Source organism: Mesoplodon bidens (assembly GCF_964165515.1).
Source record: "Mesoplodon bidens genome assembly, chromosome: 10".
Classification (NCBI taxonomy): Eukaryota; Metazoa; Chordata; class Mammalia; order Artiodactyla; family Ziphiidae; genus Mesoplodon; species Mesoplodon bidens.
Window position 1 is genome coordinate 62,250,378 of NC_138172.1, and position 25,180 is coordinate 62,275,557.

General features: G+C 38.1%; 2 protein-coding genes across 2 annotated transcripts in view; both read right to left on the reverse strand.

The window, feature by feature from the left end:
* The window catches only part of LOC308623371 (BEN domain-containing protein 6), a 121,224-nt gene extending 110,050 nt beyond the window's left edge, over positions 1-11,174 (reverse strand). The window contains exons 1-2 of the mRNA XM_081245653.1: positions 11,152-11,174; positions 9,284-9,319 (exon numbers count right to left, since the gene is read on the reverse strand). The gene's annotated coding sequence lies outside the window, so the exon portion shown is untranslated. The remainder of the gene's footprint in view (positions 1-9,283; positions 9,320-11,151) is intronic.
* Positions 865-20,355, reverse strand: LOC308624279 (E3 SUMO-protein ligase KIAA1586-like; the record flags this gene model as incomplete). The annotated part of the gene is made up of 6 exons (XM_081247367.1): positions 20,242-20,355; positions 19,630-19,713; positions 15,708-15,788; positions 12,402-14,378; positions 8,160-8,378; positions 865-1,014 (listed from the first exon to the last, which is right to left on the reverse strand). The coding sequence occupies exons 1-6, from the start codon at positions 20,260-20,262 to the stop codon at positions 865-867; spliced, it is 2,532 nt and encodes an 843-aa protein (XP_081103493.1). The 5' UTR covers positions 20,263-20,355.
* Positions 20,356-25,180: the final 4,825 nt, after the last annotated feature.

Genomic DNA, 25,180 nt, shown 5'->3' on the forward strand with positions numbered 1-25,180 from the left:
AGCAGATCTCAGAAAGGTCCAGCAAAAACATACCCCCTGAGGGGCAGGGCTCATCTGGAAGGGCAGGGGCTCTGTCCTCTGTCTGCTGTGCTGGTGAAGGACCTGGGGATGCAGGGCCAGTGACAAGTCCTCTCCGACTGAGCCTGGGTCAGACGACAGAGGAAGCAGGGCTACACAAAACATTCCTTAGAAGAGTCACAGCAGCCAGAGTCAGTGGTCTCTGTGAAGCAAAGAGGGCCCCTCCTACCATCCACAAACCCAGATGCAAATAGCCGAGCTGGGAAAAACCAAGTCATTAAGAAACAAGTGTTCATGAAAGGCTATGGCACAGCATCGGTAAGTGATTTTATAAGAACAAATGTGGGAAAGAGCTGCAAAATTGTCAAACGCAAGAAAGCCATTCACAGAAAAACACTGCCATAGAACAGATGAAGACACTGAGCGCACCTTCCAGCACAGGGGAGAACTCTCTGTGACACTGTCGTCTCCACGGAGGACGCAGAACACAGGGCAGGAACTCAGATGTTAATAAATTTTTCTTTGGCACTTTTGTTGCACTAACTATAGGCTTAGGAAGTTCTTTTCCTTTAGAGAACATAAAAATATTCACCACTGTTTACTTTTCTGTTATGGCTTCACTTTTAGCTCTTTACTCCATCTTTAATTTTTTTCTGGAATTTGGTTTGAGGCAGGAATATACTTAAATTTTTTCAGTATACCTATTTTATTTGGGGATGGGGAAATGCGTATTTCCAAGAAACGATATTGCATGCTCATGGGCCTGCTAGAAATTCTCTGGTTTGATGCGTCACTTGTACTGAGGGTGGAATCTACTTGCAGCTTCTTCACGAGCTTGTGCTCCGATCAGCACAGCACAGCGATGTCATGGGTGTCTCCCAGCCTGTCACTGCACCTGTCCTTGTGCTCACTGCCAGGTAGGCTGCAGAGTCTCCAACAAGATCCAACGTTAAGACTTACAACTGAAGGTGCTTTTGTTTCAGGTACCTGTAAAACCTATAAAAAGCAAATTTAAAAAAACAGGGCAAATTTATGGCAGTTTTATAATACTTTTAATAGTTACATGTTATTTTTAGATCCACTACATTTTTTTTGCTCAAAAATGCAAATTATTAATAAATATTATTCATGAGGAGAATTGGGAACTGTATAATTTATTCAGAAGAATTCCAGCATAGAAACTAAAGTATTTTAGATATATTTTATCTCAAGTGACATAAAAAAAAAGTATTACAGAAGTTTTAAAACACAAAGTAAAATGAACCCCCAGTACACCCATACATAACCATCATCTTTAAAAAGTTATCAACTATTCTTTCATTCTTCAAGTCACATTTATTGATTGCTTGTTAAGTTTCTGGAAAATGTCCAAGCCTCCCTTACCTCATTTAAAGCTAACAAACCCAACAAACGAGGTTGTGGCAGAATTAGTGTGAAGCTAACAGTTTACTTGCATTGGATACCTTCCAATAAAGGGGCCCTAGAAATATGTTCACATGGTTATGTTTTTGTAAAATTTGCAAAAATCACACATTTTAACCATTGAGACCGCTGTCTCTTTCCACTTCAACTGCTCCTTTGTGCCTTCTCCTGCTCCTCCACAAAGTGGCAGTGAGCACTTCTAAGATTTTATTAAGGGTTGACTGGGATATACTTTTGTGTTTTGTAATCTCTTCCATGTGTAATTAATTACATTATTGCTGGCCATCTCAGTTTGGGATGTCTTCTAGAAATACTTTGAATGTGGTCAACTTAAAGAATATTTACGAGCACTCACTCCATAGAAAATTTAAAATGCACCAAAGTCTTACAGCTCAGATTTCAAAGAAACTCAATAGAAGTTTCCTCAAATTTGACATCAAAAAAAATTACACCGTATTACTAACAAACGGTTGAGAATTTGAAAGAAACCTCTGTAAACTGTCAAAAATAGAAAGCGAATTTCCATCAACTATGTTAAAAGATACTCAAAATGAGCTTCCTATTACTCCTATTACTATAGAAAAGTATATTACAAAGTTGTTAAATGAAAAGACAATATGTATGCTTTTCTTGGTCTAAATGGTATTTCAAATTGCATCTAACACTGTATTCATAGCTTTGTGGGGGTTTTCTTAAACAGAGCTTGCCAAATTCAATAAGCAATAAGCCCCACAAAACCTGGAACCATTTATGAGGTTATTATATTAGCCTTGTTGAAAGATCAGTTCTTCAAGGTCATATAGATATTAAAAGGCAGAACATGATTTAAAATCACAGTTTCAAAATACTGGATAGTAAATACAAAAAACGATATGGTTAAGTGTTGGTTATCTGTTCATGACAAACTCTGTGATTATGGCAATTCATTTAACCTCCTGAAACTTCAGTTTCACTGTGTACAAAAGAGATCCTACTAGATCATCTTTAAGTTGTCCCTTCAAAACTAGACCAATGGCAGCTACCTTGAACTCAGTACTGGGTGGAGGACATAGTCTATCACAGGGCATGGGGCATGGGTTGCTAGGCTCTTGGACACGTTAAAATTTGGAGAAATTTGGTGATTTTCTTGGTTTATATTGCTTTCCTAATAATGACTGTAGGAAAACAGCCTGCCCCCCCCCACCAAAAAGAATATCTAGGGGTAAAGAAGTGTAATTACATTTAGGGTTCTGTTGAGTTAACCAGCCTAGAAGAGAAAAAAATGCAGCCGTATACTACTGGGCAGTGCTGTATTTGACTAACTCATGAAGCATGTCTAGATGAGGGGTTTTTTCTTAATTCAATTTATTTTTGAGATAATTTAGATTCACATGCAGTTATAAGGATTTCAATACCCAGAGACACCATGTATCTTCTTCTCAGTGTTCCCTTGGTGAATCTTGCAAAACTATAGTACAATATCACAACCAGGATACTGAGTGACACAGTCAAGACACAGAATATTTCCATCACCACAGATCCCTACCACCGTCCTTTTATAGTCACACTCACTTCCCTGACATCCTTGCCACCTCCTTAACCTCCTGAACTCCTTAATCTTAAGAATTTTGTCATTTCAAGAATGCTATACAAATGGAATCATACGATACGTAATCCTCTGAGATTGACTTCTGTCACTCAGGATAATTAAGTTGTTTTAAATGACAAAAGTCTGTTCCTCCTTACTGCTGAGTAGTACTCTATGCTCTGGAAGCACCACAGCACTCTTGTGCATGTGGATGTTTGGTGGTTTCAGCACCATTTATTGAAAAGACTACCCTTTCTTCGTTGAATTGCTTTTGCTCCTGTCAAAGGTCAGCTGATTGTATGTTTTATGGATCCATTTCTGGGTCCTGTGTTCTGTTCCATTATCTATTTGTCCACTCTGTCACTACCAAACTGTCATTTTTTGGTGAGTCATGAAGCTGGGTAGTCACTCCTCCAACTTTGCTTTTTTTCTTCAATACGGTGTTGGCTATTCTGGGTCTTTGCTTTGCCATATAAACTTTAGAATCAGTTTGTTGATATCCACAAAGTAACTTGCTAATATTCTCACCTGGATTACACTGAATCTACAAATCAAATTGGAAGAACTGATATCTTAACAATATTGAGTCTTGCTATCCATGAACCCAGAATCTCTCTCTACTTACTTAGATCTTCTTGGATTTCTTTCTTCAGAATTTTAGTTGTCCTCATATATTTCTGTACACAGTTTTTCCTTACGTATATATTTCCTAACACATATATTCCCTTACACATATTTTGTTAGATTTATACCTAAATATTTCTTGTAGAAAACACACAGTTGGTTCTTACTTTTTTTAGTCTACTCGACAATCTCTTTTAATTAGTATATTTTGACCATTCACGTTTAAAGTGACAATTGGGGGAATTCACTGGTGGTCCAGTGGTTAGGACCCTGTACTCCCACTGCAGGGGGCCCAGGTTCAATCCCTGGTGGGGGAACTAGGATCCCACAAGCCGTGTGGTGTGGCCAAAAATAAAAATAAAAAAATAAAGTGACTATTGGTATAGACAGATTAACATATACTACATTTGTAACTTTTCTACGTGTTACCTTGTTCTTTTTTCTTTCTTCTTTTTTTGTTTTTTTGGTTTTTTAAAAAAATATTTATTTATTTTTTTGTCTGCATTGGGTCTTCATTGCAGCACACGGGCTTCTCTCTAGTTGAAGTGTGCAGGCTTTCTCTCTCTAGTTGTGGTGCGGGCTCCAAAGCACGTGGGCTCTGTAGTCTGCGGCTCATGGGCTCTCTCGTTGAGGCGGGCAAGCTCAGTAGTTGTGACATGTGGGCTTAGTTGCCCCACAGCACGAGGGATCTTAGTTCCCCAACCAGATATCAAAACCACGTCCCTGTCACTGGAAGGCGGATTCTTTATCACAGGACCACCAGGAAGTCCCCTTTTTTTGTTTTTGCTTTTGTTTTCCAATCTTTTCTCCCTTCTCTGGTTTTAAATGAGCATTTTATATGATCCTATTTTATCTTCTTTCTTAGCATATCAATTATACTTAAAAAAACTTTTTTTAAATTTTAGTGGTTTCTCTAGTGTTTGCAAAATATATTTACAACAAATCTAAGTCCACTTTCAAACAACACAATACTGCTTCATGCTTACCCTTATTTTTTACTTACTATATTTTCTTCCTTCCTGATGTTCCAAGATTCCTCCTTTAATGGTTTGTTTACAGAACTTCCCTTAAATGTTCATTTTAGCATTGGTCTGTTGATGGCAAATTTCCTTAGTTTTCCTTCATCTGAGAATGTTTTGATTTCTCCTTCATTCCTGCAAGATATTTTCACCAGATAATCTATGTTGACATTTCTGTCAGTATTTGAAAAATGTTGTGCCTCTTTCTGGCCTCTTCTGTCATTCAAATTATTTTTCTCTATATGTAAGGTGCCTTTCTTCCTCAGTGCTGTCAAGACTTCTGTCTTTAGTCTTCCAAAGTCTGACTCTGATATATACTGGTGTGGATTTCTTAAATTCACTCAGCTTCTTGAATTGAGATTTGTCTTTGCTTAATGGGGGAAGTTTTCAGACAATATATCTTCAAATACTTTTCTAGCCCTGCCCTCCTCCTTTCCTTCTGGTTCTCTGATGACATGAATATTAGCTTCTTTGTTACAGTCCCACAGGTACCTGTGGCTGGATTCTTGTTTTCCCCAGTCTATTTCCTCTCTTGTTCAGATTGTGTAATTTCTATTGTTTACCTTCAACTTCACTGATTCCTTCCTCTGTCCCATCCATTCCTCTCGAGTCAATCCACTAAGTTTTTTATTTTGGTTATTGTATTTTTCATTACTAAAATTTCCATTTGGTTCTTTATATCTTCTACTTCTTTGCTGAGACTTCCTCTTTTTTGTGCAGAGATATTCTATGTTTTCATTTGTTTCAAAAACATGTTTTAATTGCTTGTTGAAGCTTTACAATCTGTGTCAGGTAATTCTACCATCTATGGCAACTCAGTGTTGGTATCTATTGTCTTTTTCACTCAAGATATTCCTGGTCCTAGGAATGACATGTGACTTTTTATTGAAACAGACATAGACATATTGGTTATTATATTATGAGACTCTAGATCATAAACTTACTGCTTCAGTTGGTTTCCGCTGACACCACTTGAGGAGCAGAAAGAGGGATGTTGTTTGTTGCCTGGTTACTACCAGGTAGTAAAGAAGTCCAAGCTCCCTAGTTAGCTTCTGTTAATACCTGAAGTTGGGGAAAGGGGCTCCTTAATGCTGAGCAAAGGTAAACGTCATGCCTCTCCATTAGGCCTCCTCTGACATCAACCCAGTGGGATAGGATTCAGGTCAGCGGTACTTCATTATAAGCTGGCAAAGATGGAAGCCCAGGCTCCCCACTTGGCCTTTGGTGGTTTAGGTGAAGCTGCAGTGTTCTCTGTGGTATTTGGCTGAAGCAGAGAGGTTATTGTGTAAAATAATATGTTTTCTGTCTTGCTAACCTGCCCCTCCCTGATCTTTTGAAGAGAAGACAGGCTTTTTGCAGGGCTTTCTTGTCTGCATCCATTGGCATTTCCAGGTTGCTAGCTTCTTCAGCTCCAAGCCTGGGATATGAGGCAAACAGAAAACTCAAGGAACTCACCATTCTATCATTCTGTGAGTTCTAACATTCATAGCTGGTCTGCCTTCTCTCCATCTTTTCAGTCTTCTTATGTTTATAAACAATGTTCAAGGTTTCTAGTACATAGCAGGAGGAATCCCAAAGTACATTCCCCATCCATTTACCCTCAACTTTTGATTTTATATCTACCTCCTTCTAGACAGACATTATTGGGCCTTGCTATTTATTCATTTTGGTTCATCTCTGCCTTATTAACTGGTGTGTTTAGACCATTATTATTATCTTTTTTAATAAATTTATTTTATTTATTTATTTTTGGCTGTGTTGGGTCTTCGTTGCCACACGTGGGCCTTCTCTAGTTGTGGCGACCGGGGGCTACTCTTCGTTGTGGTGTGAGGGCTTTCCATTGCAGTGGCTTCTCGTGTTTCGGAGCACAGGCTCTAGGCATGCGGGCCTCAGTAGCTGTGGCACGTGGGCTCAGCAGCTGTGGCTCACAGGCTCTAGAACGCAAGCTCAGCAGTTGTGGCACACAGGCTTAGTTGCTCTGCGGCATGTGGGATCCTCCCAGACCAGGGCTCAAACCCGTGTCCCGTGCATTGGCAGGCAGATTCCTAACCACTGCACCACCAGGGAAGCCCAGACCATTATTATTTAATGTAATTATTGCTATGGCTATATTTAAACATAATTGTAAGTTTTGTTTGTACTCACTGTTTTGTTCTTCTGTACCTTTTCCTGCCTTTTAAAAAATATTTAAACATTTTTTAAACTTCCATTTTATTTATATTTTTTAGTTATACAATCTTTTCTTTCTATGTAGTTAATACTGTGCCACTTCATGTAATATATAGAAACTCTGCAACCATATACTTCACTATACCTAACCCCTACTATTTTATGCTCTAGTTCAGCAGTCCCCAACCTTTCCGGCACCAGGAACCGGTTTTGTGGAAAACAATTTTTCCACGGCAGGGGGCGGGGGGGGGTGTTGTGTGGGGGGGGGCGGGTGGTTCAGGCGGTAATGCAAGCGATGGGGAGTGGCAAATGAAGCTTTGCTCGCTCACCCGCCGCTCATGTCCTGCTCTGCGGCCCAGTTCCTAACAGGCTACGGACCAGTATCAGTCCATGGCCCAGGGGTTGGGGACCCCTGCTCTAATTGTCATGTGTCTAGTACAAATGACAAAATAATGTTACAACTTTTGCTTTCTTTTAAAGAAATTAACAAGAAAAAATGGTATTTTATATTTGCCTATTTAACCATTTCTCATGCTTTTTGGTCAAATCTGCACCACTTCTCAAAACTTGAGGATTACCAAAGTGCACCATTTTCCTCTAATGTGGATGAATATAAATTTTATATTACGACTGTTCCTCACCTTCCTCATTAACTCATGACAAGTAAAGAAATATCACTTGGCACCAACATGCTTGTAAATTAAAACACAAACTTAAGCAGTAAAACCAGGTAGCAGTACTGATTATAAGGTAAGTTGGTTATAAGATGCTTTTGTTTTTCACACTATCAACTACAATTTAAAAAAAATGCTAAATATAAAAATCTTGTTGAAAATTCTGTCCAAACCCTGAACATCTCTATAATATTAAAAAACCAGTAAATATTTTCAACTCATTTTTAAGAGTACCTCAATTTCTCTTCAAAGTAAACATGAAAGGTTATATAAGGCATAACTATATACCTGAAATTTAAAACAGAAGAGTATCTTATTTCCCTTAGAAGTTCACTGGGAAATAGGAATATTTGGAGATGTAAACGATTCATAAAAATGAACTGATATGTAGGAAATGTCCAATACTATGCAAGCATTTACTGAGCTTCTACTATGTGCTAGACATTGCTAATAACCAGGGTTATAGACTCTTTTCAAGAAACTCACTACCTAGTAGGGGAAAAAGACAAAAAAATTGAACTCTTATTATAAGGAAACCAGAAAGGTTGAACTTTACTATCTTGAAGAAAGTGTGGAACTAGTGAAGGATTTTCAGCAGGGGAGAAAAATGGTAAACCTCACAGACTGGCTAAACTACCATCCAGTCCCCTTGCCCCCCTTGCTTACCTTTATTACAGAAGCTAGGAAAGGTAAAAATTCACATTCCAAGCCTCTACTGCAATGAGGGATGGCCACATTGACACAGTTCTTGCCAGTGAAATGCAAATCTACTAGAAAAGGCTTCTGGCAAACCTTTTGATTTTTTGATACCCAGGGCTTGTTCCACCTCTTGCCTTCTTGCCTTAAATCCAGCATGTGTAAAACTGTGCCAGTCATGCTATAACCCTAAGGGAAAGGCCAAAAGCATCCCAGGTAACACAGCAATGATACCACTGAGCTACTCAAGCAAAGCCTGCAGCCATCTCCAGATTTCTTGTTATTCAAAATGATAAGTCCATTCAAGTGATTTAAGTTGGGTTTTCTGTTATGAGTCTGAATGTCTTCTTGACCAATAAAAGTTATAAGAATAAATGTGTATTTCAGAATGGCCATTTCTGAGTTACTGTGGAGGATGTATTAGGAAGGGACAAGAATGAAGGTAGTGAGAGTTGTGACGCAGTTATTATTGTACTCTAAGCAAGAGAAACAAGGGCAGTGATGATAACGAGGAAAATATAGATTCAGAGATATTTAAAAGGTGAGAGAGAAAAGGCAAGATAAAGAAAAGGTTTCAAATATCTTCTAAGTTTCGAGTTTGAGAAACTAGGTGGATAGTCATGCCATTCTCCAAAACACATATGGTGAGGCATAAGTTCAGCTTTGGACATATTCAGCTTGGATACCTATGGGACAACACGTGAAAATGATAAGGCAAGCTGACTATGGATCTTGAAGTCAAGAGTGAGGTCTGGATTAGAGAAACCCAGATTTGAGAGTACCGTCAGATACAGAGTACTGTCCAGAAGAATTATAATGTACTTCTAATTACATATGTAATTCTAAAGTTAAAATAAATAGATGGATTTAATTTTAATATTTTATTTAACTCAGTTTTTCCAAAATATTATTTCAACATGTTATCAATATAAAGTTATTAATGGGGATGATTTACATACTAAGTCTTTAAAATCTGATGTGTATTTTATACTTAAAGCTCATCTCAATTTATCTGAATGCCTTTTTCCTCACAAATACTTGATCTATACATAAATTTCATAAAACTTACAGTTGAAAAAAGTAGATTCACATACCCATACTGTTCCAAACACATTTAAGTTTGCCAGTACCTGAAAGAAAATTTTTCCTTTACTTTTTAAATCCACACCAGAAAAATCCTGCTCATCCATTTTAAAAAAATTGATTTGCCTTCAGAGCAAAAGCACATCAGTTTGAAAACTACATTTGTCCAAGTTAAGTAAATTCAATAAACCTTGTGTCAGCTCAGTATTGCTAACACTGAACTCAGAGTTACTGGGTAAATTGAAAAGCAACTCTAAACTTATCAGTAAGTAACATTTTTCAAATTTTTCTTGTAGTTTTTGTAGTAAATTTACCTGTCAAAAACAGTTAAAATCTTATGCATACCAATTCATATTAGAAAAATGTGTAAAGTTATTCTTTTATTTTTTAAAGTTTCATTTTCAAAATAAATTCTAGAGGCTTCCCTAGTGGCGCAGTTGTTAAGAATCCGTCTGCCAATGCAGGGAATACGGGTTGGAGCCCTGGTCCGGGAAGATCCCACGTGCCGCAGAGCAACAAAGCCCACATGCCTCGAGCCCGTGCTCCCCAATAAGAGAAGCCACTGCACTGAGAAGCCCGCGCACCGCAACAAAGAGTAGTTGCCGCTCACCGCAACTAGAGAAAGCCCGCGCGCAGCAATGTAGATCCAATGTAGCCAAAGATAAATAAATAAATAAATAAATATTTAAAATTTTTTTTCTTTAATAAATAAATAAATTCTAGTATTTGTCTAGGTAGCACAAGTAGGCTTTTTCCCTTACTTGGAGCTTCAAATTTAGATCATTCATATTCTGTGTAATACTGAGCAGAAAACAAATGGCCCAATTTTCTCTTTGATTATTAATTAAATATTTGACTAGCATTTCTGTTGTTGCAAGAACATCTTGAACTGGTGTTAACAGTACAGTAAGTTTTGTAAAACTTTTCCACAATTCAACCAAGTGGCAGAGTACACAAATCACTAAATTCATTGTCTTTTAATTCGTTCAGCAATCCTGTAAGCTGATGTTGACTCATAGCACTTAACACCTAACAACTGTACCCATGACACTATCATAGAGACCATTTCGGAAAACTGAGCACAGGTACTCTCAAACTGTATCATACAGTGGAATGAAGAAATAGGGGAAACACCAAGCTCATTTAAAAAGTCCAATGAAATCTGACTTTTGACCTAACCTAGCTGGAATGCCATTTATTGTGACAAGAAGTAATTTTTTCTCATCTAGATGAAACTCTTGATAATTTAAAGATTAAAATATAGCTATACAGGCCATGAATTGAAATTATTTCTTTGTAAATTTTTAAGTCCTATGAGACAAAATGCACTCCAAGTATTACTTGGACAGCACATTTTCTATTACATAACTCATCTAAAGCTAAAGAAAAGTACCTGTAATTTTTCAGATTTTGAATCCATTAATCTTTAATATTGTTAAAAATTCCTGTATTCTACAGGCAACATTTGGTGACTACTGAAGACTCTGTACTTTTTTATAAGACATTTTTAGGCTTTAACTCATAAATTTCTAACAATTTCTATAACTAAAATAATGAACTTTACTATCCATCTATCTAAAACTAGTTCTTTTTCATGCAAGAATCCAAGCTGTTTTATATCTGGCCAAACTTAACAAACTCAATCCTTTTAAAAATTGTTCAAAAAAATTCTGTTGGACATTTCATTGTGATTTCAGGCGACTAAATTTCAATTCTTTTTTGACTTTTGAAAGGTAACTTCATTCACTCATTCATTATGCATTTGCTGGAACTGTCTCAATATTGTTACCTTACTGTCTTATTTTTTGTTAAATTATAGCTTGTTTTTCTCTGCCAAAACAAACTGCAATCGTCATTCACTGTGAAATCTGCAACATACCTTCTTCCAGCCTTTCTGTTTACTGTCCCAGTTGTAGGACTAGCTTCTGCAGTTCTACTTGTTGCTTTTTCAGTATGCCTTCATTTTTAAATTTAAAGTTCATTCATATTCATGTCTAAACTAGAAAAATAATAAGTAAAACAAGTATATCAATTACCAATTATGATTTACAGAAGTAATCACTGTAATTCCTGTTGTCAGCGTAAAATATTCAGATAAATACACTACGTTACATTGATTCATAGGAAAAAATAATTTACACTGAATCCAACACCAACTCAATCAGTGATGTTTATATGTAATACCAGACATAGCACATGGAGTCTGACAAGCACATTCCAACAATCACACCTTAAGCAAGATAACAAAGTTAAATGTATTTTGAAAAAAACAAATAAGTTGAGTTCAACAAAAATATTTCACACTGCTTTAGTTTTTATGTTTAATTAAAATTAATTTTAAAATCTACTTTCTTAGTCCTACTGAACTCATTTCAAATGCTTAATATCCACATATTACTAGTGGTTACCATATTAGATAGTGCAGATATAGAAATGAGAAAGACAAAAGTCACAAGGCTTGTAGTTTTTATTCCATTTCTCTTTTATTTGATATAACTTCCAGGGCTTAGAAGTCATCTGGGTTATATTACTCTTTCATATCCTCACAAAAAAATAAAACAAAGCAAAAATGGAATTGTTGGATGTTCTGTATAGGATCCCCTGAAATATGTATTTGGCCCACTCTAGCAGACATGGACCAACCTCTAAAAACCCATTGCTCCTAAAAACAATCAACTTTATCTCTTTGGAGAATGCCTTTTAAACAGCAACGTGCTGAATAAAGTTTAACAACTGGCTTTTGAAATAAAAATGTATGTATATAAAAGATGTGCAGCATACAATTTACAAATGATAAAATCATATACATACTTTTTTCTCTTTGTCCACGCCATGCGGCTTGCAGGATCTTAGTTCCTTGACCAGGGATTGAACCCAGGCCACGGCAGTGAAAGTACCAAGACCTAACCAGGGAATTCCCACACAATACTCTTTACTGTACGGTCCATATAGCCAACTGATTCTCACAGGCTTTTGTTGACTTTTGCCGAACTCTTGTATCTGTAGCTAACCTGTGATTGCAATTTGACCAGGATTTTACAAAGGGAGTTGCATCCCAATCAGCTCTTTTCCCAACAAACTTATAGTCATTAAATCTGATATATGACCTACTCTTAAGCTATTTCTCACCCTTGTACAAATTATGTTCATTAAATTGAAACCTCTTTCAGCTTCAGAACTATTGACGGCAATGGTGCTAACTATCTTTTTAGCTTTTTGTACGGTTGTAGGAATTGAAACATTGTTTGACTTTACATTATTATTTACAAATTCCCGAAAATCATTCAAATCAATTTCGAATTTTAAAATTTCACACAAATGAAATAATTTTTTTTCACCAGTTATCCATGGTGAAGTTATTTCTTCATAAGGCCATGTAAAAGGTTCTAGCAAATCAAAATAATTAAAAATACTTTCATCATGGTTCCTGTCAGATAAAAGACGTAAGTTCATGTGTTGAATTAGATTTTCTAGTAACATGTTCCTAGGAAGGGCATTAAATTTATTATTTTTATTAAATGGAATATCTTTAAACTTATCTGACTTAATCAAACCTTCAATTTGAGATTCATGCTTTCCAGCACCAATTTTTAAATTTTCCAAGGCTTTTATGGTGTGTTTGATCAATTTTTGTGCTTTCTGAATGTTAGTTGAGCTTGACTGTAACGCAGTTGAAAGTAGTGAAAATTCTTCAAGAATGTCAATCATTAAAGCAAGGTCTTGCAAGAAATTAATGTTAGCTAATCTCTTGGCCAAACCAGAATGAGAATGAGAAAAATGCATATATAATACAGGATATGCACGCCATACAGCAGTAGCAGCTTGAAAACTACATGCTGCCCATTTTGGTCCCAGTATCCGGCCAATTTTAACAATTTCAATTTCAAGATCTTTAGCTACATTTTCTAAAAGCTTGTTTTGATTTTTATTAGATTGATGATAAGTAGAATAAATTTTATCGAGAAATATTTTTAAATGATTCACCTGTTTTATTTCAGATATTGAATCATCAAGGGACAAGTGCAATCGATGGTTTAAACAGTTCCAAATAATGATTTCAGGAAAATTTTCTAACAACTTTGTAGCTACTCCAGACTTTCTTCCCAGCACTGTATTAGCACCATCAGAACAAAATGCAATTAAATTTGCTTTCAAATATTCATTAGTGACACCACAATCATTTAAAGTACTCAATAATGTATTGAAAATACACTCTGCTGTGGTTGACACCAGTTCTTTTAAAGCAACAAATAACATAATGGGTGCAAGAACCGACTGAACTGTGCACTGGAGATAAATCACGAGGGTCCTTTTCTTTGAAACTGTGGATGCCTCATCAACTACAACACAGATTTTGGCATTTTCTTCTATAATATTCTTAAATATTGTCATCTTCATTTTTTTTGCAATATGCTCTGCTAGTCTTGTTGCACTGTATCGTGTATTTAAACAACTGACCTCTCCATTTTTCTCTTGTAATTCTATTGCCCCTTCAATATCAGATAAAGGTCTATTATGTTTTATTAAACTATAAACAGTATTGAAAACTTTCACAGTAGCATCAATATTTTTATTACTTTGTTTATGCACTAAATTAGAAACTGAGTCATTAACTGATTCCTTTAACAAATCCTGAATTTTACCATGGGCTTTAGAAACATCATGTTCCCTAATTTTTTTTCGCAGAGAAGCTTGTCTAGTAGTTTTATTACTGCCATTAGGGGTTACTAAATATGCAATCCACTCCTTGGACACATGGACATGCTTTTCTGCTTTCAACCCCAAACGCCGAACTGTTGAGCAATCCTTACATCCTAATTTACCTTCTTTTATTTCAAGCCATTTGTACTGTTCTATAAACATAAATGCTTGTTTTTCATTCCAACAATCTGGAAGCACAAGATTATCCATTTCTTCCTTTGGTGAACATGATGGCTTTTCTTCAATGATTGGTTGTTCAACAGATTTGAAATTTGATTCCTTAGACTTAGACAATCCACAATAGTTTTTGTTCCTATTATTACTTTCTGTGCCTATTTTCACTTTCTTCGCATTTAAAAAATGCAAAAAATCACCCTGTCGTTTTGGAATTTTAGGGAACAAAATCTGAAAAATAATTTTACATATGTAAGTAAAAGTCATGATAACACTTTTAGAGTTAATGTAAAAACTTCTGTTAATGATTTCTTTATATAATTTTAGAAATAAATTTTTTAAACTAGAATACTTACCTTGATTTTCAGTTTATACCTATAACTTCAATATGACTTGCTATTTCTTGAAAAATGCACTATCAGTTTTTTGAATTCTATAGCCAATAATAATGTCACAAAATCTGACTGAACTTTTGATGATCACCCAATTCAACAGAAAAGTTGCTCATATGATTTACAAGTATGGTTCTAGTGTGAAGAGTGGTTGATACTTTCATTTACATTATTAAGAATGTAAAAAAAGATGTATATCAGAACTCCACTCATTCATCAATGATAACATCAACATCTTTGTTGAATCAATGAAGAGTTTTCAAATACTGCAAGATTTCCTCAATTTTTTGTATAGCATAGAGTCTAGTAGATAGAGACCTATGTTTTTAGGCTTAATCTATGTTAACATTTCATCCATCACTTCCTTCAGTTTAGACAATGAACAAATAATAAATCACGACCTGCTCTGTACAATAGTTTGCCAATTACCTCGCTGTAAACACTTCCATCTTCCTTCAGGAGCACATTGTTATACCATATTTCTACCACACAGTACAACAGATGTAAATAACCTCAAGTGTGTAGACATTAGGGTATGAAGAGTTTTGAGCATCTATTACCTTAAACATGATAATCTATTTACTTTTAAATTTTTATATACTTAAATTTTTAAACTGATGTATAGTTGATTTACAACGTTATGTTAGTTTCTGGAGTACAGCAAAGTGATTCAGTTATATATATTCTTTTTTCACTTTCTTTTTCCATTATAGGTTATTACAAAATACAGTAGGACCCTGTTGTCTATCCACTTTATATACAGTAGTTTGTATCTGCAAATTCCTAACTCCTAATTTATCCCTCCCCTATCTTTCCCCTTCGGTAACCATAAATTTGTTTTCTATGTCTGTGAGTCTGTTTCTGTTTTGTAAATAAGTTAATTTGTATCATACTTTAGATTCCATATATAAGTAGTATCATATGGTGTTTGTCTTTCTCCTTCTGACTTACTTCACTTAGTATGATAATCTCTAGGTCTATCCATGTTGCTGCAAATGGATTATTTCATTCTTTCTTATGGCTGAGTTATACTTGAATTTTTAATAATGCCTATGTTTAACAATCAGCTCAAATTTAACAAACAATTCTTGCAAGCCAGTTCAAGCCACCTCCAGCACATACTGCACTTAATGACACAACTGAAGGAACACAAATATAATATACTTACATCACTATGATAGGTACTACGCTCTTTATCATCACCACAGACCAGATCAATGTATTCAAGAACAGGTCTTGATGGTCCCTCCTAAAAAGGAAGTCAGCAAATTTACAAGTCATTAACAATCATTCAAACCAAATGTGCCTTTACAATCACTAGGGGTTTTTTGGTTGGAATTAGCAAGAATTCCTGTGAAGAGGTGGCCTTACCAGTGGTGCAAAATAATCAGAAACAGAACCAGCAGAGGTAAAGATTCAGAGAACACCAATATGCAATGATGACAAAACCCAAAAAGAGCCTAAATCTATATAGAGGAAAAAAGCCATGTACTCCTTTAGAAACGGGAAGTAGACCAGGGATAATGTTAAAAAGACACAGATATCATGGTACAGTATTTTTTAACTGGGATGGTTATCAATAATCTTTTACACATCTAAGCTCAAAAGCATGGAGTTCTTTGATATCTCTGCTTCATCCTCCATATCCTTATGCAACCAAATATCAAATCTCTTCAATCTTTTCTTTACATACATACTACCTTCAACATACACCAGGCCTTAAATACCCCAGTTGAAAACCCAGATTTTATTTTACAGGCAAAGGAATCAACTAGTAGTGTTGAGACGGGAACCACATTAAAGCTGTGCTTCAAGAAGATTAGGAGACAGGACTTCCCTAAGACTCCATGCTCCCAATGCAGGGGGCCCAGGTTCAATCCCTGGTCAGGGAACTAGATCCCACATGCCATAACTAAAGATCCCATGTGCCTCAACTAAAGATCCTGTGTGCCACAACTAAAAAAAGATCCTGCAGGCCACAACGAAGATCCCACATGTTGCAAAGAAGATCCCGCATGCCGCAACTAAGAGCCAGCACAGCCAAATAAATAAATATTTTAAAAAATAAAAAATAAACTTGAACTGCTAATTATTTAAAAAAAAAAAAAGAAGAAAATTAGGAGAGTATGAAATGTGGGATGATCAGTTAAGAAGAAAACCAGGGCTTCCCTGGTGGCGCAGTGGTTGAGAGTCCACCTGCCGATGCAGGGGACGTGGGTTCGTGCCCTGGTCCAGGAAGATCCCACATGCCGCGGAGCGGCTGGGTCCGTGAGCCATGGCCACTGAGCCTACGCGTCCGGAGCCTGTGCTCCGCAACGGGAGAGGCCACAACAGTGAGAGGTCCGCGTACCACAAAATAAAAAAAAAAAAAAAAAAAAAAAAGGAAGAAAACCAATGCAGACAAATGGTAATTTAATACTAAAGTAGAGTGAGGGCAAGGATAATAATGAGCAAGTGCCCTCTTCTGTATGTACACTGCACTTCAGGAAAATTTACACCAAAGATAAGAGCTCTTTCTGTACTCCCCAATTTTCATCATTCCTTTTTTTTAGCATATTGTGTTTAGTTTGGGGCTTATGTATATGGCAGCATACAAAGAGGATGCTGTGCCACAATGCAGACTGAGGCTGGAAAATAAGATTTATACAAAAAAACTAAGAAATCCAAACCAGAATACGTCAAGTAGTAACATACTTCTTTTTTTTTTTTTTCCCCCCGCCGGTATGCGGGCCTCTCACTGTTGTGGCCTCCCCCACCGCGGAGCACAGGCTCCGGACACGCAGGCTCAGCGGCCATGGCTCACGGGCCCAGCCACTCCGCGGCACGTGGGATCCTCCCAGACCGGGGCACGAACCCGTCTCCCCTGCATCGGCAGGCGGAAGCCCAACCACTGCGCCACCAGGGAAGCCCAGTAACATACTTCTTGATAAAAAATATAAAAAGAACACAAAAATTGTTTTGTATCTGAGAACCCTCAAGCAGAGCATTGTACCCAGTAGCATTTCATCTTCTTTGGATGATACTATAAAAACATAGTAATAAACACATCCTGATGGAACCCAGCATAGGATGGGGTGAGAGGAAAGTAAATTCTGATCTGAATGTAGTTTAAAGTAGAATTAAATGATCCTTTTTATGTGGCACCATTTAAATGCAACAGGAATATTTTTACTAGATTCTTCTCGTACTGCGATTCCACTCAGTGCATATAATTCATTTCTTATTGAGCTGTCAAATCTTCAATCCTCTAATTGTAAACAAGGCTATTTCTAAGAGGTTCTATCAAGCTGGATGTACACTACTCTGGATGCGAAGATACAAAAAAAATCTCTATATTTAAAATAAAATTTAAATTAAGATTTCTAAACCTCACCTGAACACAAGCTGATATATTACTATTAACTCAGTCAGAATTTACAACATGATTATGCATTTAATCCTGAGAGTATGACACAAAATTACACCTATTTATTTCTCCAACCTTAATTTTGTAGAATCCTACTGTGTTTCTCAAAATAAGGCACACAAATCATAAACACTTGTGTCACGCCTAGCTAGAGCTGCACAAAACACCATCAAGGTCATCATATCCTATTCATTGTCTTTATACCACGGTCAGGAAGAACCTAAATTATTTTTCCTAATGACACCTGCAATCCTCTTTCCAAATGTTTTTCAGTACAAAAACAGACATCATGGCTCTTCAATTTCCACAGCTACATCGCTTACTCCTCACCACATTGGGAGGCAAAGTGAGCATACAATCCTTCTTGGTATCCCCAAATTTATAAAAGTTCCAAGTGTCAAGAAAAAAGTACCACATGCACTATTGTGGGGAAGAATGTCAAGGAAATGATCTTGATCTTTTAAAGAATTTCTATATAACCCTACTAGAACATAAAAACAATGTTACCACAACCTTTAGGGAGGGAATTTTGTTTGATTTAAAAACAAGTCATTTGCAAGAGGGAGGAGATATGGGGATACATGTGTATGTATAGCTGATTCACTTTGTAATAAAGCAGAAACTAACACACCATTGTAAAGCAATTATACTCCAATAAAGATGTCAAAAAAAACTGAAAAAAATTAATATAAAAATAAAAACAAGTCAATTACATGGTTGCCTTAAACCTACAGCAACTAAGAAACACACAAACATTAAACAGGCAAACCTTTAAAAAAGATTATACACCTTTAACAGCAAACCTCAACTAACTACAATATTCAAAAAGAGTCGTTCACAGTAGAAATATTCTCTAGCTAACTAAGATACTACTTTAAGCAGAGCCTTTATAAAACTTTAACAGTGTGGGGTGGAAATTATCCTCAAGTGTATCATAGCACCCCCTTCAGTTTTTGCAACCAGTGTTTTACAAAGTGTGTTCACAGCTTCATTCACCCCTGCATTTGCACCAACATGAAGATTCCTGGGCCCCACCTCCCATTTCTGATTCCATAGGTCTGGAGTGAGGTCCAGGAATCCACACACTTCTACTTACTCATGCTTGAAAACTACTGTCCGAAGGGAATAAAAACAGAAAGATACAGGATGCTCCTGGTGATACGGGCCCTTCACTGTGAACCTCGCCTGCTGGACTGTGCTGTAACGGGATGAGCTCGGAGCTTAGTGAAGTCTTCAAGCCACCCACCTTCACGTTATGGAGACACACAGGCTCAGAAGGTGAGTTCCTGCAGCCCTTCTGGTTTTCTACCTCATTCCTCATCACTAGCCGCCCCTTCTCCCTAACCTGTGTGCTATCTTTTAGAAGTTACTCTTGTCTCATTTCAAAACAGTCTTAGGAGACCACAACCCTGCGTACATGAACGGCTCTAAGTGCAGGGGAAGAGGCGAGATTCAGGGTACAACACGCACCGCAGGCCACAGGCTTTGTGATGCCTAGTGGAGCTGCTCAGACACCTCTTCGGGCAAATTCCCTACTCCTATGCCCTGCTCCACAGTGTACAGTCCCTATCAGACATTCACACACGTTTGCTGCATGATGAACGAACAGGTGAGGGGTACTCACATCACGGCTTATCACGCATAGTCTCTGACTCGGAAAAACCCGAATATCGCCACTACTTACCCTAACGAACTGAATGTCATCTTCATCTTCCTCGGGTGTTGACTCGGACGCCTCAGGCCCAGCTGGAGGGACACATTCTATTATCTATAAAAATAAGCCAAAACACGGTTATCTAGACAACCCCGCACTTACAGAAGGAGATTTTTCCGAAGGGAACGAAGAAGGAAAGCTCTCGCGGAGACCTAACGGAGCCCCAGCCTCCGCGAGCCCGAGCTCGCGCCCGTGGACCGCAGGGGCCCCTCCGCACCCCTTCTCCCAGGAGCAGGGAGCACGCTCCCCCAAGAGGCAGTCGGCCTCGGAACCCACGCCGCGCCCGCGCCGAGCATTGGTCCCCGAGCCGGGCGGCCCTTGTTGCTGCGGGGCCCTCTCCCCCAGGCCCACTAGGTTCCCAGGCCCCAGACGCTAGGCCCCAAACTCTAGGCCTCCAGACCCCCAGGCCCCTAGTCCGCCAGGCCCCAGATCCCAAACCCCCCAGGCCCAGGCCCCCAGACCCCCAGGCCTCCTAGGCCCCCCAGGCCTCCTAGGCCCCAGGCCCCCTAAGCCCCCCGGACCCCAAGTCCGGCCCAGCACCCCCCGGGCTCTGCACAAGGCCGGGCCCAGCCCGCTACTCACCTCCGACCCTGGGTCTTCCATCTCCCCGCCGCCGCCGCCGCCGCCGCCACTGGCGGCAGAAAGGGCTGCAAACCGCTTCCCGTGAGCAGCAGCCCAGTAGGCCCGTACGGCCTGGCTTCACTCTTAGAGTCCCGGACACACTCGCCCGCCGCGCGGGCTGCTGGGAACTGTAGTTCCGGCCGCGCCGAGATCGCTCCGCGCGCGGAGGGGCGCGGGAAGACTGAGCTACTGCGCATGCGCTCCTCGAGAACCTTCTGCTGCTCAAGGGGAATCAGTAGGTGACCTTTCTCTCCCAACTTCTCTCTCTGTTTTCTGTTTTAGAACAAAATTGTGGTTTAGATACTAGATCAATGGTGTTAAAATGCTTTCTAGTGAAATAGTGACCAACCGTTTTCTTTAAAAAACACGCAAACAGGGGCTTCCCTGGTGGCGCAGTGGTGGAGAGTCCGCCTGCCGATGCAGGGGACACGGGTTCGTGCCCCGGTCCGGGAAGATCCCACATGCCACGGAGCGGCTGGGCCCGTGAGCCATGGCTGCTGAGCCTGCGCGTCCGGAGCCTGTGCTCCGCAATGGGAGAGGCCACAACAGTGAGAGGCCCGCGTACCAAAAAAAAAAAAAAAAACAAAAAAAAAACACGCAAACAATTGTGAATAGATAAAATGTGTGAAAACAGGTATTATCTGAGGACATGTAAAGCTTTTCCTCCTTTCCCCATCAGCCTAAGATCACCTGTTGTCCGACGAACCTGTATTCCCACAGAATCACCTTTATGATTCTGACCCTGGCCTGCAGTGAGCGAGGCCATACAGCGGAATAACCTCAGGAGACAAAGGAATGGAGTTATGAGATTTTAAGGAAGGGTTTAGGTAGGTGAAATGTCAGTGAAACTGTTCTGATAGGGTCAAAAGCAATTATAGGGCCGCGTGTAAAGAGTTCAACATTAGGTCTGGACTGCAAAGGTCTTGGTAACTTGGGAACTACAAATTAAGATAGATACTAAATGATGTATCCAGAAACCCCTGTTCCAGGTGTGAGATGTGAGGCTGGTTCTCTATATCAAAGAGACCAGCCAAGAGAGGGGCATTTCATTCTTACTGATACATTTTCAAAGAACAAAGTGTCTCATAGTCTGATTTTAGAGAACAAAGTTTCTCATTGAGCAAATAAGAAAGCAGTAGTTATCAAAGTCACTTTGACTTTGTGCCGTATATCTTTGGTAGAGATATTGTCCCTTGTTAATGTTTAAGCTGACTTTGTGTGTGATATTTAAGCCCAGCAGACATTTAATTTAATTTCTCGTCGGAGGTCCGTTTTTGCCGGTCTAAATGAGCACATGACATTATGTTCATAGGTGGTATTAGATACAACTGTTATATTTTTTGCATTTTCACAAAGTGCACTTGTTCCAACTAAATTTGGGGCTTGTAAAAGAAAGTTGAGAACAGGAGGGACTGACCATGATGATCTCCCCAAAAGCCACAGGTAAATTAACCATTTCTAAATCCCATAAATGTCTAGGAGAGGTTTGCATTTAAAAGATTTTCCTCGTCTGCTGGTAAGAGTTCAATAGAAACGCACTGTGATAGGTTGCCGTTGGGAGTTTTTCAGTTAAGCTCTTGGTAAACAGCAGCCTAGAGCCCAAATGTGCTCATGCCCTTCATTTCGGTAATTGTTGAGGGGATGGTCTTTTCCATTTAAGATATTCTAATAGGTATGTAGTGATACTGCATTGCGATATTTTTTTAAAATATGTATTTATTTATTTGGTGGCAGCAGGTCTTAGTTGCAGCAGGTGGGCTCCTTAGTTGCAGCTCCAGGGCTCCTTAGTTGTGGCATGCATGTGGGATCTAGTTCTCTGACCAAGGATCGAACCCAGGCCCCCTGCATTTGGAGCACAGAGTCTTATTCACTGCGCCGCCAGGGAAGTCCCCTGCATTGTGATCTTAATTTGCATTAACCTAATGACTAATAACGTAATAATGTTGAGCATCTTTTTATGTGTTCCTTTGCCATTGGTATGTCTTCACTGGTAGTGTCTGTTAAGACCTTCTGTCTGTTATTTAAATGAGTTATTTATTTTCTTATCGAATTTTGAAAATTGTTTATTTATTCTGGGTACAAGTCCTTAACAGATATGTGATTTGCAAATATTTTCTCCTAGTCTGTGGCTTTTCTTTCCATTTTCTTAAAATTGTCTTTCAAAGGGAAGTTCTTACATTTGATGAAGTCTAATTTATCAATTTTTTTTTTTTTGGTGGTGTATCTAAGCAAGACTACAAATATTCTTCTTTGTTTTCTTCTGAAATTTTTAGAATTAGGTTTTAATTTTAGGTCTGTGGTCCATTTAGAATTCATTTTTGTATATGGTGTGAGGTATGCATATGTATATACCATTGTTCCAGGACGAGCTGTTGAAAAGAATAGTTTTCATTTGAATTGCCTTTGCACCTTTGTCAAATACCAGTTGTCCATATTCATGTGGGTCTGTTTCTGAACTTTCAGTTATATTCTACTGATGAATTTATCTATCTTGACCCCAGTACCACACCATCTTGATTACTGTAGTTTTTCAATAAGTCTTGAAATCAAATAGTTAGTCTTTCAGCTTTATCTTCTTGTTTATCTAATTGTTGTAGATGTTTAACTTATCTCAGCAACGTTTTGTAGTTTTCACTGTCAGATGTTATCTTGTATCTTGTATTTTGTATCTTGTTATCTTATATATCTTGTCAGATTAATTGCTAAGTATTTCATATTTTTTGATGGTATTGTAATTGGTATGATTTCTCAAATTTCAATTTCTGATTGTTCATTGTTATTACAGAAATAAAACAGATTTTTCTCTAGCTTTATTGAAATATAATTGACAAATAAAAATTGTATACATTTAGGTGTGCCACATGATGTTTCGATATTATTACGCATTGTGAAAAGATTACCACAGTCAAACTAATTAAGATATCTGTCACCTCACATAGTTACCATTTTGTGTGTGTGTGTGGTGAGAACACTTAAGATCTACTCTCTTTGCAAATTTCAAGTATACAATACATTATTAACTATAGTCACCATGCTATCTGTTAGGTCTCCAGAACTTACTCATCGTATAACTGGAAGTTTGTACCCTTGGACCAACCTCTCCTCATTTCCCCCAGCCCCACAGTCCTTGGTAGCCACCATTCTGCTCTATGTTTCAATGAGTTCATCTTTTTTAGATTCCACACATGAGATCATGTAATATTTATCCTTACGTGTTTGGCTTATTTCAGTTAGCATAATGTCCTCCAGGTTCATCCACATTGCTGTAAATGGTAGGATTTCCTTCTTTTCTAAGGTGGAAGAGTATTCCACTGTGTACGTGTACCATATTGTCTTTATCCAGTCATATGTCAACAGACATTTAGGTTGTTTCCATGTCTTGGTTATCATAATAATGGTGCAATGAACACTGGAGTGCATATATCTCTTTGAGATACAGATTTTATTTCCTTCGCATATATACCCAGAAGATATATGCTAGATCGTATGGTAGTTCTATTTTTAATTTTTTGAGGAATCTCCATTCTATTTTCCATAGTGACTGTACCAATTTACATTCCCACCAACAGTGCACAAGGGTTCCCTTTTCTCCACATACTTGCCAGCCCCTATTATTTCCTGTCTTTTTTATAATAGCCATCTTAACAGGGGTGAGGTGATATCTCACTGTGGTTTTGCTTTGTATTTCCCTGATGATTAATGACATTAATCACCTTTTCATGTAACAGTTGGCCATTTGTATGTCTTCTTTGGAAAAATAAGGTCAGGTCCTTTGCTCATTTTTAGATTATTTGGTTTTTTGCTATTGAGGTGTATGAGTTCCTTATATATTTGGATATTAATCTCTCTTTAAAGAGATTTGGTTTATGGTTTACAAATATTTTCTTCCATTCTGTAGGTTGCCTTTTTGTTTTGTTGATAGTTTCCTTTGCTGTGGCAGAAACTTTTTACTTTGATGCGATTCACTTGTTGATTTTTGCTTTTGTTGCCTGTGCTTTTGGTGTCATATCCAAAAATATCATTGCCAAGACCAATGTCAATGAGCTTTTCCCCTACATTTTCTTCTATTAGTTTTTCAGTTTCAGGATTTACATTTAAGTCTTTAATTTAGTTTGAATTAATTTTTGTGTATACAGTAAGATAAGGGTCCAATTTTATTTTTTTGCATGTGAATATCCAGTTTTCCCAGCACCATATATTGAAGAGACTATTCTTTCCCCATTGTGTGTTCTTGATGCCCATGTCAAAGATTAGTTGTTGACATATGGGTGGTTTTATTTCTAGGCTTTCAATACTGTTCTGTTGGTCTTTGTGTCTGTTTTTATGCCAGTACTATATTGTTTTGATTACTATAGCTTTGTAATATAACTTTAAATCAAGAATTGTGATGTCTTCAGCTTTTGTTCTTCTTTCTCAAGATTTCTTTGGCTATTCAGTGGCTTTTGCGGTTCCATAGGAATTTTAGGATTGTTTATTCTATTTCATGAAAATGCCATTGGGATTTTGATAGAGATTATAATTGAATCTGTAGATCATTTAAGGACACTTTAACAATATCATTCTTACAATCTATGAACAGACCAGTGGGGGTGTCCCATTTGTGGGGGTCTGCATGTGAGGTGTCCCAAGGGGCTGGTGGGCAGGCCTCCTGGTGGAGTCTGTCCGTCAGTAGGATCCTCAGCCCTTTGTTGAGTCTGAGTCCTGGTTGCTGTAATTCCCATCTCTCTTCCCTGCACCCAGCCTCTCCCCTATCTAGCCATTTCAAATACCTCGGGATTCTGGATAGGCAAGAAAGAAGTGGGCCTCTTAGGCAGCATTCAGCATGGCTTGGGTGGACCAGTTCATTCACTACCTCTCACTTACCCCCATGGGAGAAATTATGGGCCAAGGGGGTTTCTCT